Genomic DNA, 22,369 nt, shown 5'->3' with positions numbered 1-22,369 from the left:
GCCAACTTGGTCGTGCGGTGAACTGGCTCGAGTGCAAAATACCTCACTGGAACCGGCTCCCCCTGTCACTGGCTGGTCGTATAGCCATTGCCATTTCTTTACCTCTTTTTGACTAGACCCATACCTCTAACTGCCCATTTCTTTCGTAAGATCTGTTCCCTGATGATATCACTTGTCTGGGCTGGCAAACAACCCTGGATTGCATAAGATATCCTTACTCTGCCCATGTCGGTTGGTGGCATGGGCACTCCAAATTTTAAGATTTATGTCTTAAGTGCTCAGGACAGCTTCTTACATTTCTGGATTCACCCCACCCCATACCAGCCGCACGTCGTGGTTGAGGCTGACCTTGCAGCCCCTTGGCCACTGAACACCGCCCTGTTTGCCACGGCCAGTCGCCCACGAGATGAGGTGGACATGGTCGAGACCTTGCGCTGGACCTGGTTGGGACTGCATTGTCTTTCCAACGCTCCGACGCTATTGGCTAATACTATGCCGATTGTACGTCATCCTGCCTTCCCTCCCCACCAACCCTCTGGCATGGCCAAACACGCCACCCGCCTGGGCCTGGCGACATTGGCGGATCTCTACCCTGGAAACACGTTCTATTCTCTCCCTGCCGCCTCTGGTCCCATGGATACATTGCTCTTTTATCAGCTGCAGGCTATCTGTGGGGAGTTACATCCCACGTTCCCCCAACCTCCACCTTTGATGCCCTCTCTTGACTTTATATACTCGCCCCCCACTCCCTGGAAGTTGGTGACCAAATTATACGCCCTTACGCTGTAGACCACCTCCATCTCCACTGATCGCGCCCTGTGGCGAGGGGCAAAGATCTCGGTGTGGACATTTCCCAAGCCACTTGGCTCTATTTCAGCAACCAGACGAAGAAACTATCTCCCAACTATCGCCTCCGTCTTATACACTTCAAATACTTGCACAGGCTATATCGCACCCCCGTTCAGTTACATAAATTGGGACTCATCCCTAACGATAGGTGCTTGCGCTGCTTTCCGCTGATTTTTCTCATCTTGCTTGGTTATGCCCGAGGGTGTCGGACTTCTGGCAGGAGGTCAGTGCCGCCATTACTGGGATCACCTCTACATCGGTTCAGCCCAACCCACCGTTATGGGCTGGGCTTTAAGTTTTACCCAGATGTCTCTCGCCGATTGGTCGCAATGCTGCTCGTCCTTGCGCGGCGTAGGGTGTCCATGTGTTGGGGTCGTAGGCCGGCACCCAAGTTCGCCCAATGGCTTGAAGATGCTTCTAGATGCCAGACCCTACTATCTGAATTCTGGGACCTTATGCCTGCAAGATCTCCCCGACCCGACATATGGGGCCCTCTAGTGACATACCTTCATATCCGACCACATCGGAGCCATACTGCCTCTCCTGCGCTCCCCGCCGGCACTCCGTCCACGGCGGCCGCCGGTGTTGGTCAGTTGCTGCTTCCTTCCCTGTCCCCATCTCTCCCCTGCTGGGCCTGCTCCTTCCCCTACAGTACTGTCACTAAATCCTGCAGCTATGTATTGATCAATGGTGCTATTGCAGTGTTGTACAAGATAATGCCAATTTCTGATTGTTTTTTCCTTTTTTCGATGTACTCCGCACATGACCTAATATGAACGATTCGATGCAAAATTGTATTTTGGTAATGCCAACTTGTCAATAAAGGTTTTGAATTTTTTTTTCCAATGGTGTTCACCTCAGAAGGCAGACTTTACACAACTCTTCATAGGAAGCCCACAGCAACACACACACACACAGTAACACAATGAATACGCCAAAGAAAGACTCCACACAGTGTTAGAAAAATAGACAATAATTGTATGAGTAAAATAAGACCAAAACGACAGAAATTCAATAAGTAGAACCAGATTTATTCATTTTAAAGATGAAATGAAAATATAGGGGCTGATTACAATGGCGGCGAGACCACCACTAAAAGGCTTTCGGTGACGGTCTTACCGCGATAGCAACCACCTGGACCGCCACATAAGGATGGCAGATGGTGTGATGCCGGACGGAAACACCTATGGTGCCCCCCTACATGTCCCTGCACCATGTGGCAGGTACCGCAAGGTGCCTGCCACGTAGTGCAGGGATATGTCAAGTGACCCCTTTTTATATTATGGTGTGTGCAGCAGGCAGCAGCACCGGTCGCAATAAAAAAAAATAGGCATTGCGACAGCCATGGTGGAGGACGCATCATTCATAAGGCATACGTAGGGACCGTCGACAGTCTGTCAGGCAGTCCCGATTTACGATACAACCGCCCGCCATCATAATCAGCCCCTTAGTGCTTAGAGTAATGAAGTGCCAACCGGTAACATCTGTTTGCGCTTGACCAGGACAAAGCCAAAGTTCAGGCCGACAGCAATGGAGTGCAGGTCGGATACAGGGACCAGCCTTGGCCCACTGAGGATGTGCCTTGGATAGAGGATGCGCCGGCATCAAAGACCAATTGCAAGGAGCAGAGGAGGAAAGGCTTTGATTCTCCTGGGTCAGCACAGAAAACTCACTTCCAAGGGCCCAGGTCCCAAGTTGGCATCACTTGGCAGGTTGGGATCATAGAGACCAGGGTCTGTTGCAGGGTTGCAGGAAGTCTTTGATGTCCCTGAGACTTCAGAACAGGGGGTAAGCCCTTGGAGTCACTCTGGGTTCAAGAGAGATTGTCCTCATCAGGGCAGAGGGCAGCAGAGCAAAAAGGAAATTCTTTTAAAGCAGCAATCCAGCAGAGTGGCAGTGCTCATAGCAGCACAGCTGTCCTTCCTCCCAGCACAGGTCCAGTAGTGTCTGGTATGGAGGGGACAGAGACCCAGTACGTATACCCAGTTGTGCCTTTGAAGTGGGGGTGATGTCCAAGAAGGGTATTTGAAGTGCACAGAAGTCCTTTCTTAACAGCCTTGGCTCCAGACTATCAGTAGGGAGTAATCAGCCCTTTGTGTGGAGACAGGACACTGACTACTCAGGTACAAGTGGCAACTCCTCTCTTCCTTCCTGCCCAGGACGGACCATCAGAATGCAGATGAGTACTCAGACACACCTAACCCACCTGTGTTTGTGACTATTTAGAGGGAAGGCACAAGGTGAAGCTGTCACCCACCACATGATCTGTATAAGAGACAGGTTGCAGGGACACAGAGCAGAAAAATGCCCACTTTCTAAACGTTTCTATCTTAGTGGAGAGTGATCCAGTTTGGGGCATTTCTAAAATAGTAATGTTAAATCCAACTTTACTAGTAAAGAGGATTTATCATTAGCTTTTCAATCATATAAAACATGACACAGCTGCTCCTTTCTAATCAAGAATTACAGCTTAAAAGTATATTAAGGAATTCCCATTGTTAACTTACGAGAGGAGTAGGCCTCATAGAAGTGAAAAACAAATGTAGGTTTCTTTCACTACCAGGACATGCACAACTTAATAGTTCATGTCCTACCTTTTACCTACATAGCATACTGCTGTATGGGCTACCTAGGGCCTACCTTAGGAGTGATGTATGTGTAATAAAAGGCTTAATCATTGCTCTGAGGTCTTTAAGGTCTGGACAAGCACTTGTCAGGAAGGGTAAAGTGCTCAGGGTCACAAGGTAACAAAAATAATTCAGCTAAAAGAGGAGGAGGAAGGGGGTGTGGCCAGCCAGCTAACATGGCGGACGCGTTCTGATAACGCTCCGACATATGACCCCTAATTATCCTGGCATTTACCTTATTGAGGTGTCTTCTGTGATTGCAGCCGGCGGGAGCGGTGTGGAAATGCAGCGGGGAATCTGTGGAGCCCGGTGGTTATCGTCTAGAGGGCGCAGAAGAGGGAGCAGCGGTCTGGCTGGAGCAGAGCGGCGCCAGTGGCGAAAGGTGCGAAATGTGCTCCGGGACCCAACGGCTGTCGGCGGGGCCTGCGGCGGCGCTAGGGCATCGCTACAGACGCCGCGATCTGCCCCTGTGCTGCCTTGGAGGTCCATGACGCCCCAGAGAGATTGATCAGGTGCGGTGCAAGTGAGGACTGGCGGACCCCGTAACCACCGGCCGCCAGCGAGGAGAAGCGCGGCCCGGGGTGGGAGACGGGCACAAGTGGGCAGCGGAGCACCAGCGAAGAGGCCCTGCCCTGCAGCTTAAAGACAGCACTGGAGGACCGGGAGGCCGGAAAGCGGCGGAACAGTGGAGACCGGCGTAGCAGGTACTAAACCGGTGCAGTCAGCCCAGTGCTCGTGGGGGGGTGGTCGTCCCCAGGACTCGCAGAGGGGGGCTGAGGACCGGGCCCTGCACCGCCTGAGCACGGAGGCCCGATAAGACCTGCGGGATCCCATCTCACCGGCCATAGTGACTGACTGCCTTTCAAGGTGAGGAGTGAGGCCTGGGGCGGAAGGGAAGCCGTGACGATATTGAGATATTAAGGGAGGCGGCCCGACCTGCGGCCTGTGAAAACTAACGCGGCCGACTGCTGTTCCTCCCCCTGCCTGCTGGTACGATGGAATGACTTGGTTGTCAAGTGAAGTGCAGGCGGTGGAAGAGAGCCTGGGGAGCCCCCGGAGACTTAAGCTGTCCCTGCGATCAGTGCCCACAGAGCAAACATGCCCAGGGCCCTGAACAGGATAGTTGTGGAGTTGAGGCCTAGGAGGGACTGTTAAAGGAGGCGGGCCCTTGAAGCTGGTGCTGCCCTGAGACCTGTGGGGCTGACTTGATTGGCAGATGGTGCTGCGGCACCCGTGGTGTGAGACCTGGCAGGAGATCCGGGCTGGGACATCCCTACATAGTGAAGGGCCACAGGTCGTGCGAGTGTGGAGCAAGGTGCAGGGGAGGCCCCATTTGCCTGTCTATGAGTGAGCGGGGAATCGCACTGCACCTAGGGGAACGGCCAGACGGGGGGCCTCTGGCGTGGGTCCTGTGAAACTATTGTGCATGGAAACCTCCGGAGGCGCCGGGAGAAAGCCCGTTGGTAGGGCCTGCGAAGTTACAGCCTGCAGTGCCGGGATTTGGGTGCCGTCTTGGGAGTGGCGCCATTTTAGATGGGACTGAGGCCGAGGTGGTGTGCCCCAGGAGTTGGAGGTGCACTGAGCGTAGGGGGGGCCTTGAGTGGCCAGGAGCGTCATAGGTGTGCTACACCTTTCCCGCAGTGGAGCTTCAACGGTTACTGGCTGAAGGCGCCCGGTGGAGCCGAGTTATGATTGACGGAGAGGCGAGAGTGAAAGTGCGGCATCTGGCGTAGAAGACTGAGGCATACCCTGGTGCTTTACAGGGAAGGTGCGCTGCAGGCTAAACGAACCCCAGAGCCGGTGGGTAATACGGCGTGGTTGGGTCCCTGACAGAGATGACGAACACTCCGGAGGAGGCTCCTCTTTGCCGTCAGCGCTGCTGCGGGACAGCCACAACAGACCTCCTTCTCGGTGCGGCGGACTGGGAGGGGCCTGGGCTCCGGCGGCTTGCAGCTGGTCAAGCTCGCCCGAATCAGTGACCGCCTGCGGATGCCAACGGCGCGGCAACTAGTAATGGGCAGGCTGCAGGACAAAGCACAAAATTGGCAGCCGAGGGCCGATAGTTTGGGACATTCGCTGGGGCGCCAGAGCAGAAGCCTAGAGCCCCAGGCGGCGACTCTTGCGGCCAAAATGGACACTGTGCTGGCAGCGGTGGAAAGGATTGGCACCACCCTGGAGCAAACAAAGGAATCCTTAGAGTCATTGGTTGACAAAGTCATGTCGGACTTTACCCTTCTCCATGCTGATCACCATAAGTTAGCGGAGCCGTGCGCCTTACAAAACCAGACACTCCAGGAGATCCAACCTGTGGTGCAAAACCACACCATAGCGCTCCCAGATATGATCCACAGAGTCTATGCGCTGGAAGACCACATAGAGGATGCTCTCGGCGCAACAATGTCCGCGTGATGGGCCTCCCAGAAGGCGAGGAGGGCAGAAATCTGGAGCAGTACGTCGAGACCTGGTTGCGTGACCTCTTGCCCCGAGGGTGCTATCGCCACAGTTTGTGGTTGAGAGGGCGCACAGAGTGCCAGCGCAGAAGCCCAAGCCGGGAGCTCAACCCCGACCGTTCCCTTTCAAGCTCCTTAACTACCGGGACAGAAATGTGGTACTCCGCAAAACCAGGAAACTAGGCGACCTCACTGTGGGAAATGGTCGGGTAATGTTCTTCCAAGACTACACAGCAGCAGTTCAGAGACGGAGGAGCACTTACATGGCAGTGAAGTGTCAACTGCGGGAGCTGGATTTGCCTTACTCCCTGTTGTTCCCATCTGGCCTCAGGGTGGTCTCAAAGGAGGGGACCCGCTTCTTCGATCCCCCATCGGACGTTTGGGACTGGCTAGAAGAGACGGGGCAGTGGAAAGGACCAAGGCCCTCAGGCCCGGAGATGGTGGCTGGCAGGAGAGGAGATCGCAAAGGCGCAGACAGAGAGGGGCCCGCCGGGATGCAGGGATGGGCCCAGTTGCACCCAGCCCGGAGAAGATAAGACTGGAGCGTCAGGAAGCTCTGGAGGTGTTGGTGACCCTTGGGGCAGCAAGCAGTCATGGCCGCATGGAGACCCACGGACGCAGTGACCCGGGAACCAGTGGATCATCATCACCATCCACTGTGTTCTCTGAAGTCCTGAGTATGCTAGTGGTGACGCCCCAGACGGCCGACCAGATAATGTGATGGAACGGAGCTGAGTTGTACATCTCCATGACCCACAACCATATGTATATCGCACACTGTTCTTCCCTCCTACCAACAGCCCCATCCCCCCCTCCTTATATGTTCGCACATGTGCTACTGAAATGTGCTATGTGCTAGCGGCGCTTTTGCCATCCCATGTAATTAATGTGTGCGACTTTGCAATGCCTTGCTGGTCAGGAGATGGGACATGCTGCGCAGGGGTTGCGGTCGCTGTCTTATGTCGCTGTGCCCCACACCCCTCCTGCGAGACTGACCAACCTATGACCCAATACACACCTCTTGCGAGTACGGAGGCTTGAGAGAGGGGTGTAGAGCAGACTCAATGATGACATAACACACCCCCCACTGGACTAGCTCTTTACCATAAATGTTCCACTCGAAGTTTTGACGCATGCCCTTTCGGGGATTCGCCCCATTAGTTGTATTGTTTGAGGTTGTTACTATGTTTAAGTTGCAGCACACTGACATGATCCCCTTCAACCACGACTCCGGCCCACCTGAAGTGACCCCATTGCTGTGACGACTTACCCAGCCACATGACGCACAATAATGTTGTGACATGGAACATACGTGGCATGCACACACCATCGAAACGCTACTCTGTCTTTTCCTACCTGCAGAGGCACGCTGTGGGGATTGCCCTTCTGCAAGAGGCCCACATGACCCAGACAGAGCTCGACAAACTCCGCAGGCGCTGGAGGGGGCGCATATATGGCACAGCCTTCTCGGCGCAAACGCGCGGAACTCTGATTTGGGTGAGGGCAGGCTTCCCATTTATATGTAAAGAAACAAAGGTGGATCAAGAGGGTAGATATTCCCTAGTGCGGGGGAAACTTAATGGTCAGGAGGTATTACTAGGATCACTATATACCCCGAATGTAGATCAACAATCCTTCCTAGCGCAGATGACCCAGGTCCTCCATCCTTATGTTGGGCTTCCTTGGCTTCTTGACGGGGATTTCAACATAGTATTAGACATGCACCTGGATAGGTCATTCCCCCCCTCCGCGCTGTAGCAGTAGCGTTTAATGCACAGGCGTTCAGGGATTGGCTTTCACACTGGGCGTTGCAGGACCTGTGGCGCACACTATACCCACAGGACAGGCTTTACTCTTATTATTCCACAGTCCACGACTTGCATGTCCGGTTGGATAGGATAGTGGCTTCCCAATCCCTGCTCCCACTCATTGCACAATCAGAGTACCTGGGGAGAACACACTCCTACCATAATGCCCTGTGGATTCAGATCAGTTGGGAGGCGCAACACCCACCTTTCCCTACGAGGCGGTTACAACCTACTGCGCAGATCCGCTTCTGGAGCACACTCCCGCTGACCATCACGGGTAGAGTGGCACTCGCTAAAATGGTTATGCTTCCCCGCCTCCAGTACTACTTTGTCAACTTACCGTTATTTATTCCGGCTTCCTTCTTTGCTATGCTCAATAAGTTCCTGCGGGACTTCATCTGGGGCACCTTTAGGCATAGACTGGCGCTGGCGAAGTTGTTCTTGCCAACGGATCGGGGGGATTTGGCTGCCCCTTGTTTTGAGCACTAGTAACACACCTCACAGCTACAATGGGTTGTTCGTTGGCTGGCAGATAGGGGTAGAGATGACACAGCCATGGCAATGCCGCCATACTCCCTAGAGCGCATTACCAAACTCTTCCACCCCCTAGCAAAGGTCAAGCGCCAGGACCCGCTCCTCTTGGAGGTGGCATACTAGTGCTATCGTAGAGGTTTATACCTTACCCGCAGCACGGTCCCTTATGCGCCTGCCATACCATTGGAGGGCTCACCTAGTGGTGAGGGGGTGCTCATGTCCTCCATGCTCACGGAGTGGCGAGAGGCCGACATTCATTCACACGCTCGGTGACTTATACAGGGATGGGGAGCTCATGGCATATGAAACGTTGGTGACTGGGGAAGTGCTCCCTTTCGGGGGGTTCTTGTTGCACAGATCTCTGATAGCGCAGCTGACGGCCAGATGGGGTGATGTAGCTACGGAACCCCGGCAACATTTAACCATGTAGTACCTCCACGTCATGGGGAAGGGCAGACATCTGGTCCGATGGTTTGCGGTGTTACTACGGGAGCATGGGGAAATTAGTTTGGACCCTCTAAGAGGCAAGGGGGAGCTGGACCTGGGGCGGTTACTAACAGATAAGGAATGGGAAAAGATGCTTAAAAGCCCGGTCCGAATCCCCAGAAACATGCGATTTCACCAGATTCAGCTCTTCATTGTTCATAGGGCTTACCTCACGTCCGAGCTGATTAACCAGTACTTCTGTCATGCAGATGCACTCTGCCCCAGGTGTAATGAGCAGGGGGCGGGATTCATACACATGTTTTGGAGCTGTCCGGGGCTGGGCACCTATTGGCAAACAGTTAGCGAGCTGTTACGGAACTGCACGGATCGAACCATACCCTTTGACTGGCCCGAGTACATCCTACACCACTTCAGGCGATCACCCAAGGATAAGGTGACATCCCTGCTTTCTAGATCTGGGGCTGGTGGTGGCAAAGTGCCTCCACACAAGGAGGTGGAAGGCGCATGACCCGCCATGTGCACGGGCATGGACCTCCTCCTTTCAGGCGTGGGCCAGGGCAGAGTAGGCCACCATACGCAGAGATGAAACGAAGGGGCTCAGGAAGGAACCCATAGCGGCACATTGGGAGCAAATGCTTGGTATTTACAACAAACAAGCAGGGAGGGAGGTACGGGCGAAACGGGAGGATAGAAACCACGCGTGAGGGCGGGTGCATGCCACAAGCCGTTCTCCTGCCAGGATAGTCCGATATGTTCAACCCCTGCTCCTCTGAGACATAAAGATAGACACACTGATGTGACCAGAGTTGAGGAGCGCGCGCAATGGTGGACGGGGATAGAGGGTCAGGGCTGGGGAAGTGGTAAGGGGGGGAAGAAAGGGAGTTGGAGTCTTTGTGTGGTTTCTGCTGCCAAAGTTAATGTTTTCTGTTTTATATATATATAACATCTGTTTGCAAGCTCAAGATGAGAGGTCAGTCCTGAAATACACTGAACTTTAAGCGGCCAACACTCCGACTCTTTAAATGGCCTAGGATTCTGCACCCAGGCAGGCGAGCTATAGTTCAGACTACTTTGGACGACCATCTTTTGTATTATTCAGAACAACGTTGGTATACTTGTATCATAACATGTCATGTGCTAATGTACTTACGAAAATTGTGTATCTGCCATCAAATATCTATGAGTGAAGTTTGTAATGTAGGTTTCTGCTGCCAAAGTTAATGTTTTCTGTCTCATATATATAACATCTGTTTGCAAGCTCAAGATGAAAGGTCAGTCCTGAACTATACGGAACTTTAAGCGGCCAACACTCCGACTCTTTGAATGGCCAAGGATTCTGCACCCAGGCAGGCGAGCTATAGTTCAGACTACTTTGGACGACCATCTTTTGTATTATTCAGTACAACGTTGGTATACTTGTATCATAACATGTCATGTGCTAATGTACTTACGAAAATTGTGTATCTGTCATCAAATATCTATGAGTGAAGTTTGTAATGTAAAAGTGACTCTTGAATAACAATAAAAACAGATTTGACAAAAAAAAGAGGAGGAGGAAGGGAAAATGTTTGGGGTGATCATTCAGAGAAGGCCATTTTCCAACACAACCCCCTCCAGCCTAAAACCAGAGTAGACTAATCAATATCTTAATGGACTTCCCTGCTTTGGGTGACAGAACATGGACAATGTCCCACTGCTGCAAGGGTTCTTGCCAGTTCTATGCCTCTCTGAACTCAGTTGTATCCCTCTGTCTATACTCTCTGAGGCCACTAAGCTAATCCATGGAGAATCCTTCTCCTCTGTGGACCCCATCTGTGCATCACCTAACCTTAATATGCTCACAGATGCATCCCAGTGGGTAGACAGTACCACTATGGGCAATACAGTGATGTGGCCCATTCCACCCCTTGGGTCTGACTTCTGTCCCCAACCACAGAAAAACTCTGTCTACAGGGACAGTAATCAATAAGAGGTCCTTCAACCCGGGGTCTGTACCCTTGGGCTAAAGGGGAGTCAGGGGTGAGTCCTTCCTCCCGTGGCCCCTCTAATGGGGTTCTTTACCTCCCATTTCTCCTAACACTAGGGGAAACTCATTCCCCAGAATGCATCTGAGGATTAACTATGACCCTTCTCTGGGTCACCTCACCACCACACCCTACTCTAGGGACACCTGGGTCATATGGTGGAAAAAGTCCTGGCCATAGGCTGGAGTCACCCTACACACTTGGCCAGTGTACTGCTCTGGGGAGACTAGCTCTTCCACAACCATGGTCTGGCTAGCCCCAGTATCTCTCAGAGCAATGATTAAGACCCCATTCAATCCCAACCAGTGGAAATGCTGACTGACACCCTCGGGGACCACCAGCTCACTCTCTGAGTCTATCTCTCAGCTGATGGAGCTCATGGCATGGTTTTTGTAAATGCCCCTGGGGACTACCTTCCCCTAAGGCCACATTGGCCCCCCCAGTAGGGTTTCCATCAGTGGGTGATTTCTTTGGATAGATAGAGTCCCTCTGCTTGAGTCCCATTTTGAGAACAATCAAAGCTGTGTGGTTGGAAATGGGGCACCCTCGTCCACCACCCCCAGAACCTCCCTCCCTCTTTTCAGAAGGGTCAAGAAAACCCTTTCCTTCTCCCTTACCCTGAGATCTTTCTGGGTCTCTCTGGTCCTCCCACTCACTCTATTGGTAGGAAACTAAACAACCCTTCTTGGGGTCCCCACAGGTACCTTTCTGGACACTCTGGTGCTGACCCAGATGTCCGCCTTCGTAGCAAGCTTCCTGGGGCCAGAAAGCTTACTATCAACCAGGTGTTGGTGCAGCTCTGGAAAATAAGTATCAAGAGTGTGCTCCTTTAAAAATAAGTAGTATAACCCTGAATAATCATTACCCTTGATGCCCCTCACCGAGCCACTCAGTGCGTTGCTAGCATAATCTAAGAAATCCACCCGTCTGTGATGAGATCTTGTGGCTGGCCCTGAACCATTGCCTATACTTTTCAGGGGTCAGCCCATACTTACTGACCAATATGGCCTTTAGTGCAGTGTAGCATATCTGGAGTGAGAATTGTGTCCCTCCCCACTGTAGGCATGTACCCCCATAAGCTACCAACCCAGGACTCTGGGATCTTGTGATCTCTCAGAGCTACTTCATAGGCTGCAAACTGTCATCCCCACCACATAACTGGGAAATCAAATCCTTGGGTATACAGACTCTTACTTCAGTAGTAGAACCTACAAGTATGCTGACACCATTACTGCTTCTGGACCTCACTTGTAGGGCTCTAATATCCAGTTCTCTGAGACTGAGCTCTTTGGCCAATTTATTTCCCTCAAGAGTTAGTCTCCTCTCCTCTAGAGCTTGTTACTTCTCCAATGTCAAATTTGCAAGCTCCAGCTTTAGCTTCCTTTCCTCCCTTCTGTCTGCCAGCTTCTCTGGGGACTGCCCCATGCTCTGGGGATCACCACTGCTTCCGGAAGTTGTTGGCCTCCTCCACGGGCAGTCCTAGATTGATAGCACACTCCAGAATCAACTCATCCTTCTCACCCTCAATTTCCTCCTCCTCAGGGACCTCAGCCCTTACATCCTGAGTCTCTGCCCAGGCTCCCAACGTCTTCTGAAGCTTCACCTTCCAGGTGAAGCCTTTTGTAGAAACCTGAAACCCCTTGCAAAAATCCTTAAACAAAGCCTCAGTGTAGGACTCTAACTTGGCCAGCTCAAAATCAATTACTACAGGTGCTGCTTATCCAGAGAGATCCATGGTTTTATCAAAAAGCCAATTTAGGGAGAATTGAAAAAGGTTTGAATTGATCTTTATTATAGAGTAGAAGTGAAGACTGAATTACTGTATTGTATTGCTCAAACAGAAGTCCTATGATTGCCGCTGATCAGCAATGTTAGAAATTTGGTTTCTGATTGGCAGAGGTATGCCAAGCAGGAACCACAATCCTGGTCAGGGTAAGCCAGATACACAATAGAAGATAACCTGTGCTCACCCTTTGGTATACTGGCACAGAGTAGTCAGGCTTATCTAAAGAGGCAATGCATAAAGTATTTCTAAAACACACACACACTGTAACACAATGAATCCATCCCAAAATGATTCCACATAGGGTTAGAAGAATATGTAATCATTATATGGGTTCCTCAGCGGCACAGCGCGGGGACACACTGGCTAGTGTAACCAGGCGCTTTATAAGCTCAGTATTATTATTATATTATTATTATATGAGTAAAATAAGACTAAAAAGACAAAAATCAAATAAGTAGAACTGGGGATATGATGTTTTAAAGATTAAATGAAAATATAATGCTTAGAGTCATGAAGCATCTGGCCGTGCTTGACCAGTGCAAATCCAAAGTTCAGGCCAACTACGATGGAGCATGGGGTTGGATACAGGGACAAGTCTTGGCCCACTGAGAAAGTACATGGGTTGGAGGATACGTCAAAGACCCTTTATGAGGTGCACAGGAAGCGATGCGTCATTGATCCTTTGGATGTAGGCGATGTGTCAGTTTCAATCTGTGCAGTTGGAGAAGCTTTGTTGGTGAACCCCTTTGCGATGTAGGTGATGAGTAGTGGTTGAGCCTCACAGTCTGTCGGAATCATAGCAATGTCCTTGAACAGCAATGAGTTGACGTTGGAGAGAATGTGTTGGTTCAGATTAGCGCAAAGGAGACTATGCATTGTTTCTGCTGGGTCAGCACAGAAAACTCACTTCCAAGGGCCCAGGACTGAGTTGGCACTATTTGGGAGGTTGGGACTCAAAGATAGCAGAGTCCATGTGCTGTTGCAGGCAGGGTTGTAGGAAGTTTTTGATGTCCCTGAAACTTCAGAACAGGGGGCAAGTAGGTGGTAATCAGCCCTTTTTGTGGGGACAGGACTCTGCCTATTCAGGTACAAGTGTTAGCTCCTCCCTCCCTTCCTGCCCAGAAAGGACCATTAAAATACAGTTTAGTGCTCAGAAAAACCTAACCTTTGTAACTGTGGCTGTCTAGAGCGAAGGCACACTGTGAAGCTGTCACCCACCATATGACGTTTATCGGAAACAAGCTGCAGGTACACAGTGCAGTAAGAGCAGAGAAATTCCCACTTTCTAAAAGTAGCATTTCTAAAATAGTAATGTGAAATCTAACATTTTACTAGTAAGAGGATTTAACATTAACATTCCAAAGATATCAAGCATGATACATCCACTACTTCCTAATTAGGAATTACAGCTTAAACATGTATTAATGAATTCCCTATGTTAACCTATGAGAGGAGTAGGCCTCACATTAGTGAAAAACAATTGTAGGTGTCTTTCACTACAGGATATGCTAAATCTAAAAGTATATGCCCTACATTTTACCTACACAACACCCTGTCATTAGGGCTACCTAGAGCCTACCTCAGGGGTGACTTATGTGAAATAAAAAGGGAGATTCAGGCCTCACAAAGGGTTTTAAATGCTCAGTCAAAGTGGCAGTAAAACTGGCCACACCGGCTCTGCAGTGGCTGGACTGAGACATGTTTAAAGGGCTACTTGTGTAGGTGGCACAATCAGTGCTGCATGCCCACTAGTAGCATTTCATTTACAGGCCCTAGGTATTTAGCATACCACTTTACAAGGGACTTACAACTAAATCAAATATGCCAATTGTATATGCACCAATTTTACCATGTTTAGGGGAGAAGCACATTAGCACTGGTCAGCAGTGGTAAAGTGCTCAGAGTCCGGATATATACGTATGTATATACTTATGACCTCACATATTACATCACTCATGGCAAGGTCAGTGACTTCACTGGTGACAATACTGATGGCATCATCCAGTAATTGTGAGTGTTTTCTAGAAGTGTTAAACATATATACTAAGCTGGTACACAGGTTAAATTAGCATACTTTGCTACTCACTGATACTATTTCTAACATATATTATGTGAGTGACTGTGTGACTGTCTGTAGCCATGTATGAGTGGGTATCTGAGTGACTATATGGGTTAATAAGTGGTTGAGTGAGTAGTTGTATAGGTGAGTGAGTGGCTGTATTGATGAGTGAGGTGGTATGTGATTGGCTGCATGGGTGGGTGGCTATGTGAGTGGCTGTATGGGTGGATGAGTGGGTATGTGAGTGCCTGGCTATATGGGTAACTGAGCGCCTGGATGAGTGGCTGTATGGGTGAGTAACTGGGTGTGTAAATGGCTATATGAGTGAGTGAGCAGCTGTTTGAGTGTGTGTATGGGTAAGTGAATGGGTGTTTGAGTAGCTGATTTGGAGTGTGAGTGGTTGTATGGATGTGTGAATGGTTGTGTGGGTAAGCACATGGTTGTGTGAGTGGCTGTATGGGTGAGTGAGTAGCTCTGTAAGTAGCTGTGTAGGGTATTGAGCGGCTGTGTAAATAACTGGATGAGAGTGGCTGTGCGAGTAGGTGTATGCTTAAGTGAGTGGGTGTGTGATTGGCTGTATGGGTGAGTGAGTGGGCGTGTGACTGGCTCTATGGATGAGTGAGTGGGTGTGTGAGTGATTGTATGGGTGTGTGAGTGGGTACATGAGTGGTTGTGTGGGGTGTGAGTGGTTCTGTAAGTGATATCATTTGAGATGCCATCAGTGATGTCTCTGACCATGTCACGAGTAATGTAATATGTGAAGTCAAGAGTAGTGCATTGGAGGCACATGTGTTATAGTTAGCCCAGGTAACTATAACTGCTGAATCTCAATGGTCTTGGACGAGTGTTTTCTGAGCCTAACTATAACCTTTGTTTTTTCCAGTGAATTTCGATCGTTTTTTAATGTTATTTCCTAACTATAATGTCTCTGTAACCGATGTTTTTTTGAGAATTTCAAATGTGTTTTTTATTTTACTTTTCTAAACTGTAACCTGTAAACTTTGAGAGTGTGTATGTGAGTGGCTGAATAGGTCAGTGAGTGGGTGTGCGAGTACCTGTATGGGTCTGTGAGTGGGTGTATAAGTTGTTTTGTGGGTGTGTGAGTGGGTGCGAGTCTCTACATGGGTCCGTGAGTAGGTGTGTGATTGGCTGTATGGGTCTGGGAGTGGGTGTGTGAGTGGCTGTACGGGCTTGTGAGTGGGTGTGTGAGTAGCTGTAGGGGTCAGTGACTGGGTTTGTGAGTAGCTGTGTGGGTCATGAGTTGGTATGTGACTGTATGGGTATAAGGGTGGGTGTGTTAGTAATTTTGAGGGTGTGAGTGTATGTGTGAGTGGTTATGTGAGCCAGTGAGTGCATGTGTGAGTGAGTGCATGTGTGAGTAGTTTTGAGGGTGTGAGTGGATGTGTGAGGGGTCATGTGTGGGTCTCTGAGCATGCATGTGAGTGCCTGTGTGGGTCTGTGAGTGGGTATGTGTGTCCTGTATAGGTCTGCAAGTTGATGCATGAGTGTCTGAGTGGACCAGTGAGAGAGTGCGGGAGCATCTGAGTGGGTGCATGAGTGTCCAAGTGGGTCTGTGAGTGGGTGTGAGTGTCTGAGTGGGTGTGTAAGTGGGTAAATGAGTGTCTGAGTAGGTGTGTGAGTGGGTGGGTGCCCGGGTCTCTGATTGGGCCTGTGAGTGGATGTATGAGTGTCTGTGCCACGGTCTGAGTGTGTCTGTGAATGGGTGCATAAGTATCTGTGCTGGAGTGGGTATGTGATTGCATGTGTGGGTCTCTGAGTGGGTGTCTGTGTTGGCAAATGAGTGTCTGAGTGGGTCTGTGAGTGGGTGCATGATTGCCTGTGTGGGTGTGTGATTGGGTGCATGAGTGTCTTTGTAGGTCTGTGAGTGGGTGCATGAGTGCCTAAGTGGGTCTGGGAGTAGGTGTATAAGTGTCTGAGTAGGTGTAAGAGTGGGTCTGTAAGAGGGTGTATGAATGCCTGAGTGCATCTGTGAGTGTGTATTAGTGTGTGTCAGTCTGTGAATGGGTGTATAAGTGACTGAGTTAGTGTTTGAGTAGGTCTAAGAGTGGGTGTGTGAGTATCTGAGGGGGGTCTATAAGTGGGTGTAAGAGCATATGAGAGGGTGTGTGAGTAGGTACCTTGGTGTCTGAGTGTGTGTGTGTGGGTGTATGAGTGTCCAAGAGGGTGTGTGACTGGGTACGTGAGTTTCTGAGTGGGTCTGTGAGTGGATGTAAGAATGTCTGAGTGGGTGTGTGAGTAGGTACATGAGTACCTGAGTGGCTGCATGAATGGTTGCCTGAGGTTCTGAGTGGGATTGTGAGCAGGTGTGTCAGCCTGTGAGTGGGTCTGTAAATGGATGCATAATTATCTGAGTGGGTTTGTGAGTGCATGCGTTGGTCTTTGAGTGGGTGTGTGAGTGTCTGTGTGAGTGTGTGTGTGAGTGTCTGTGTGGGTCTGTGAGTTGGTGTATGAGTGTCAGTGGGTCTGTGAGTGGGTGCATGAGTGTCTGAGTGGGTCTGTATGTGGGTGCGTCAGTGTCTCTGAGTAGGTGTATGAGTGGGTCTATGAGTGGTTGTGTGAGTGTCTGAATGGGTCTGTGAGTGCTTGTGTGTCAGCCTGCGAGTGGGTCTGTGAGTGGATGCATAATGGTGTGAGTGGATGTGAGAGTATCTGAGTGGGTTTCTGAGAGGGTATATGGCTGTCTGAGTGGCTGTGTGAGTGTATATTTTATTTAATTTGCCAGCAGAATTTGTGAATCCGCAGCAATTCACATGGGGGTCACCACTGAGGGGCGCAACAGATTCATGAATCCTTCGTTGTGGGGACAAAACTAGTCCGAGCATTTTCTTACTCATTAGAGGTCCCTCACAGGCCCCTATATTGTACCCAAGAAGTCAGGGTACCTCTACCCTGACCCCTTCCATTATTTTGTTGATTCATTTTTACCTTTGGCTACTGTTTCCTGATAAGTAAAATCCAACTGCAACTTTCTACTTAGTTTGCAGCCAACTAATCACAGCATTGTTATTGGCATCTCTAGATATCTACATTTCATTTTCCATTAATATCTCAAATACTAATGAACGGATTTACACCAAATCACACAAAAAGCATGCTTTATGGACCAAGAGCTAGCGGTCTGCTAAATGTGGTGTCAATCTCAATGGCAATTAACATGGGGATGCCCCGTTTTTCTCAGCCCCCACTTGATGAATCACCCCAGAACTTTCAACATAGTAGCTGAACTCAGGTACATACTAGTTTAAAAAAATTGTAAAGATTTGTCAAATGGCACCAAAGTTCTAGGCAAAAAAAATTGCTTTCCTATGGAAACTACATCTTTAAACCCCTAGTCTTAATATACATTGTAATCATTCCCATCTACCCCAATAATAAAGGGATACCTTGAGAGTAGATGAGGAATTTTTATTTTTAAAATTGCAGTCCCTATTTCACTGTCTTCATAAGAGCTCCCTGGAACATGGTCAAGCCCACCCTGACCTTTAGGAGTCAGGGTGAACTCGATGATGAAGGATGCTGCTATTAGAGTGGGTGAGGGTTACATAAATAAAAAGGTTTCTTTCCCTTCCTCACTCCCATAGGAGTGGTGCATAGGTGTGGCAAATAACACCCTTTCCATTGCATAAGCGCTTAAACTTCAGGAGGGATACTTTTGGGTCAACAGTATTTGCCTTAGGAGGACATATCCCTGCATTCTAGGTTAAGAGGATCTCTCCACCCGTCAGGTGCTGAAAGGTTTCTTCTGAACCTCCAGTCCTTTAGGTTTTGAGCTCTGCCCAAAAAACCATGTGGTTCAGCCAACTGCCTGTAAGAAGTGGTAGCTTTAATTTGCCCAGCCTGGGAGTACAGGATGAAGGCAGACATAGCTCATTCTGAAGTCTGAGTCTGAAGTAGAGCGGGGTGTCACTGACATATTTTGAAGCCCATCATGTAAAAGAGCAGTATCAGAACAATGAGACAATGTCAAAGTTTAAGATACTCAGAGGAAAGGCTAATCACTGGTGATGCTAGAGAAGACTAAAGACTATAGACAGTCTACAGATTTATAGGCAACATTCATAAAGAGAATCCTGACATTTTTTTGGTTAGGGTCCATATTACTGATTGGGTCCACTGACACTGTCAGGCACACTATCTATAGTGTGCTCCCAATGCAGGCAGGCAGGAAGTACCCAGTTTGTAAGAAAATGTGGCCTCGCTTGTGTAGGTTCAAAATCTTACACTTCACACTTGTGCTAAGGAGGACGTCAGTAATTCATAAAAAGATACCCATGTGGTTTGAAACCACAGCTCCATCTTTAACTGCCAGTGGACCCTGTCTCATCTTCAAGGAAGGGCCAGGATCCCCCAAGGGGTGGGTGCCTGCCTGCCTTGGAGTGAAGGTGCTGTGGGACCCCAAAACTGCCTCCCAAGGGACACTCCCAGGGGGCACAATAAGCAACCTCCCGATAAATTATTTGCTCCAGAGCCTACATCTGTAATAAGATGTGGGTGCAAGAGTAAAGGTGATTGCTCATTTGGGACCACACCCTCATGCAAATGAAGGAATGCTCCTTTATGTTCGTGTAAAAAAAAACATGCTAAAAAGGTAAGTCTGCCATTGTTGTGTGACCACAAACTCTTTGTTTAAAAAAAGTAAGAAGTCTGCAAGACATGATCATAGCCCAAACAGTAAATAAACTGTAGCCAGAGAGCATATGGATTCTCAAGATTATAGTGGCAACCTTCTAAGCAAAGAAGTCAAAAGACTCTGTTGATATGCACTTTAATCGACTTAAATGTAAACAAAAAATGTTTATTATTATTACCATATGTAATTACAATTTCATTGACACACCTAATGAATCATAGGGCCTTAACACTCACAACATGTACAATCAGTAACTAATCAAATTCAATGATGGCTGCAAAGTGTGCCCTTTTACTAACATCAACATGTTCCAGGTTTAAGAGAACAGATTGAAGTAATTCCATTAGTAATAGTAAAGAAGATAAAACTATATTAAAGAAAATCTAGCTGAAGAAACTGTGCTATAATCATAAGGCTGGACATTGAAAACAGCCCTAACATACCTACAAATACTCGAACCACCTTACATTCCCATCAGGAATCTTTTTTATGCCTCCCAACAGTTGATACAACAATATCCATCCAAGTGGCAAAAACATAGAGGCCAATCCTTTAGAACTTTGGGTCTTAAACTGTACAACACCCATGTCAGAGCTGAAACAAACTATGAGGCTGATTACGATAGCGGTGAAACAGCCACGGGCAGGCTGCTAGTGGCGATTTCACCGCCATCGCCAAGCACTTTTCCACCCGCCATATTATGATGGTGGGCGGTGTGCTGGCAGGCACAAAGTCCGCCAGTCACGGGTCCGCCACAGGCAATCGTTCCGATTGCCTGGCGGACCCGGCCACAATGCTGCTGAAAGCCAGCCTTTCAATGAAGGGGAAACCGCCATGGAAAGGCTGGTGGGGATTAGATTTAGGGGCCCGTTGTGTGCCCCCCTTGTGTTGGATGGAGGTGGTTGTGCACTGGGGGTACCCATGGTACCCCCCTACATTTTCCTGCACCAGGTGGCAGGCACTGCATGGTGTTTGCCACTTAGTGCAGGGAAACGCACAACTTGCTGTTTTGGCATTGCGGAGAGTGCTGCAGCCAGCAGCACCCACCGCAATGTTAAACTTGCAGGATGTGAACCGCCACGGTGGTGGTCACATCATAAACAGGGGTGCAGGACCGCCGCCTTACATGCAGGTGGTGCAAGTCCCTGCATAGATGGCCATCATAAACAGCCCCTATCTCTTATTCAGGAAACCTCTAAAAATTTACTTATTCAAGAAAACATTTGCCTAATCCACTCTTCCATGTATCACAATCAAAGAATGTGCATTCAAAGTTCTCACCTTATACTGATGAACTCTGACGATGAACTGACCATTGTGTATTACTTGGACTTACCTTGAATTTTGAACAAGTGCTATAAGGTTAATGCAAGATGACATCCAGTAGTCTACAAAACACCTAAATACATAAACACAAGTCAACAATGCAGTCTTTGGATATTTTACTTACTTGTTACCACTTCAGATACATGACTAAACATGCATTGAACCGTCTTGTCCTCTAAAATAGACGAGTAGAAAGGCTTCCCTTTCGACACACCGGACCACCAGCTTGGGACTTCACTGACCCCTATAATAGCATTGAAGGCTTGCTTTAAGGCATCTTGTGCAGCTTCCAATGGGGGGTCCATTATAATATTTGGGATTTTAAATCTCATTATTAATTTGAACCTGCAAAAAAAAACACCATTTTCAACAAAATGATTAATGCAAGAAAACCATAGTTAATGATGCCAACTGTTAAGACACACTTGTTCTTGTCCTATGAGAAGTCCTATCTCTGTCATAACGATTTAACAACAGGTCAGACGCATGAGTTTCATTATGTAACTTTAAAGCGCCTATGTCTTGTTTGGAAAATGATTTTTTTATCACTCTCGAGACCATTTAAAGATTGAGATTAATTCTTTCAGAATACTGTCAACCAACTGAGGTAAAGAGGTCCAACCATGAGAGATGGGAGCGTGGAGGCTGTGTTATTATCCTTGTAATGCTGAAAGAGTCACCTTTACATGGACCATTTTAGTGCAATGTATTTTTATGAAGCAGAGTTTTCTTTCTGGACATCAGCCTGGAAACTGTTTCAATGATTAAGGTACCCTATGTCTAGGGAAACAAGTTTGTCGAACAAGATGTCTACATCCTCCTCCTTGTTACGGTATCTGACATTTGAGTCCTAAATTTCCTTGTTCTAGAATAGTGTGATAAACACATGAGTGATTGCAAAAATATTGTGAGACATAACATCAAAGGGTAGTATATTGTTCTTCTTTCTGTAAATAATATTAATGTTAAATGGTAGTATACTAAATTAATATGGTATTTGATGTCAGAAAATATAGCAATTAGAATGCTTTTTTATAATTTTATATAAGACTGTATTTTGTTTGTTCTTTTATGTTATTTTTTGACAAGTTGTGGGTTATTTTTTAGGTTTGGGTAGGTAGTGTTTTATTTTTAAATTATTGTTTAGTGTGTATTTTTTTATTAATTCTATTTTATAAATATTATTTACTTATAGGTAATGGAATTTTAGGGGTATATCTTGGGGGATTTTATGATTCATTTTTAGGGGTGGTGAGGGTTATTGGGAGTTTGAGTGGGTGGTGTCTTACTGATCAGAACTTTTAGGTTTGTTGGGGTGATGAAATGTAATTAATATGTTCTTTTTATAATTATTTTGTAATAAATATTTTAGGAAGCTTTTCTAGGGTACATTTTTTAATTTTATAAACACTTATTTATATTTTGTAATTTATTTTAATTTAATTCTTGTGAAAATTAAATTGAGATTCTTACATTTTAGCTTTAAAAATACGTTTATTTGTAATATTAAAATAGAATTAAAATTATTTTAAAAGTATACATTTAATGATTAAACAATAATAACATGAATTAAATATTTAATCAGAACAGGTGAAAAAACATAACAATTAGGTATACACTTGTAAAAGGTAATTAAATAAAAATAAAGTAAAACCATTAGATATATCTCCAAGTATAGAAATGATTGCGCACATCAAAATTAATAACACTACCTATAGAAAAACATTTATATAATATCAGTTGAAAGCAAACTATTTACTAAAACACAATAGACGTTTTTAAGCAATTATAAATATTATATTAACATA

General features: G+C 47.8%; 1 protein-coding gene across 1 annotated transcript in view; it reads right to left on the bottom strand.

Annotated features, from left to right (window-relative positions):
* The window catches only part of LOC144762435 (dynein axonemal heavy chain 5-like), a 1,437,549-nt gene that overhangs the window by 1,022,319 nt on the left and 392,861 nt on the right, over positions 1–22,369 (bottom strand). The window contains exons 26-27 of the mRNA XM_078647616.1: positions 20,686–20,906; positions 12,261–12,452 (exon numbers count right to left, since the gene is read on the bottom strand). Of these exons, the coding sequence (XP_078503742.1) occupies positions 12,261–12,452; positions 20,686–20,906 (413 nt within the window). The remainder of the gene's footprint in view (positions 1–12,260; positions 12,453–20,685; positions 20,907–22,369) is intronic.

The sequence above is a fragment of the Lissotriton helveticus genome, chromosome 6 (genome assembly GCF_964261635.1).
Source record: "Lissotriton helveticus chromosome 6, aLisHel1.1, whole genome shotgun sequence".
Lineage (NCBI taxonomy): Eukaryota > Metazoa > Chordata > Amphibia > Caudata > Salamandridae > Lissotriton > Lissotriton helveticus.
Note: the sequence above shows the minus strand (reverse complement) of the source record. Positions and strands in the feature narration are given on the sequence as shown.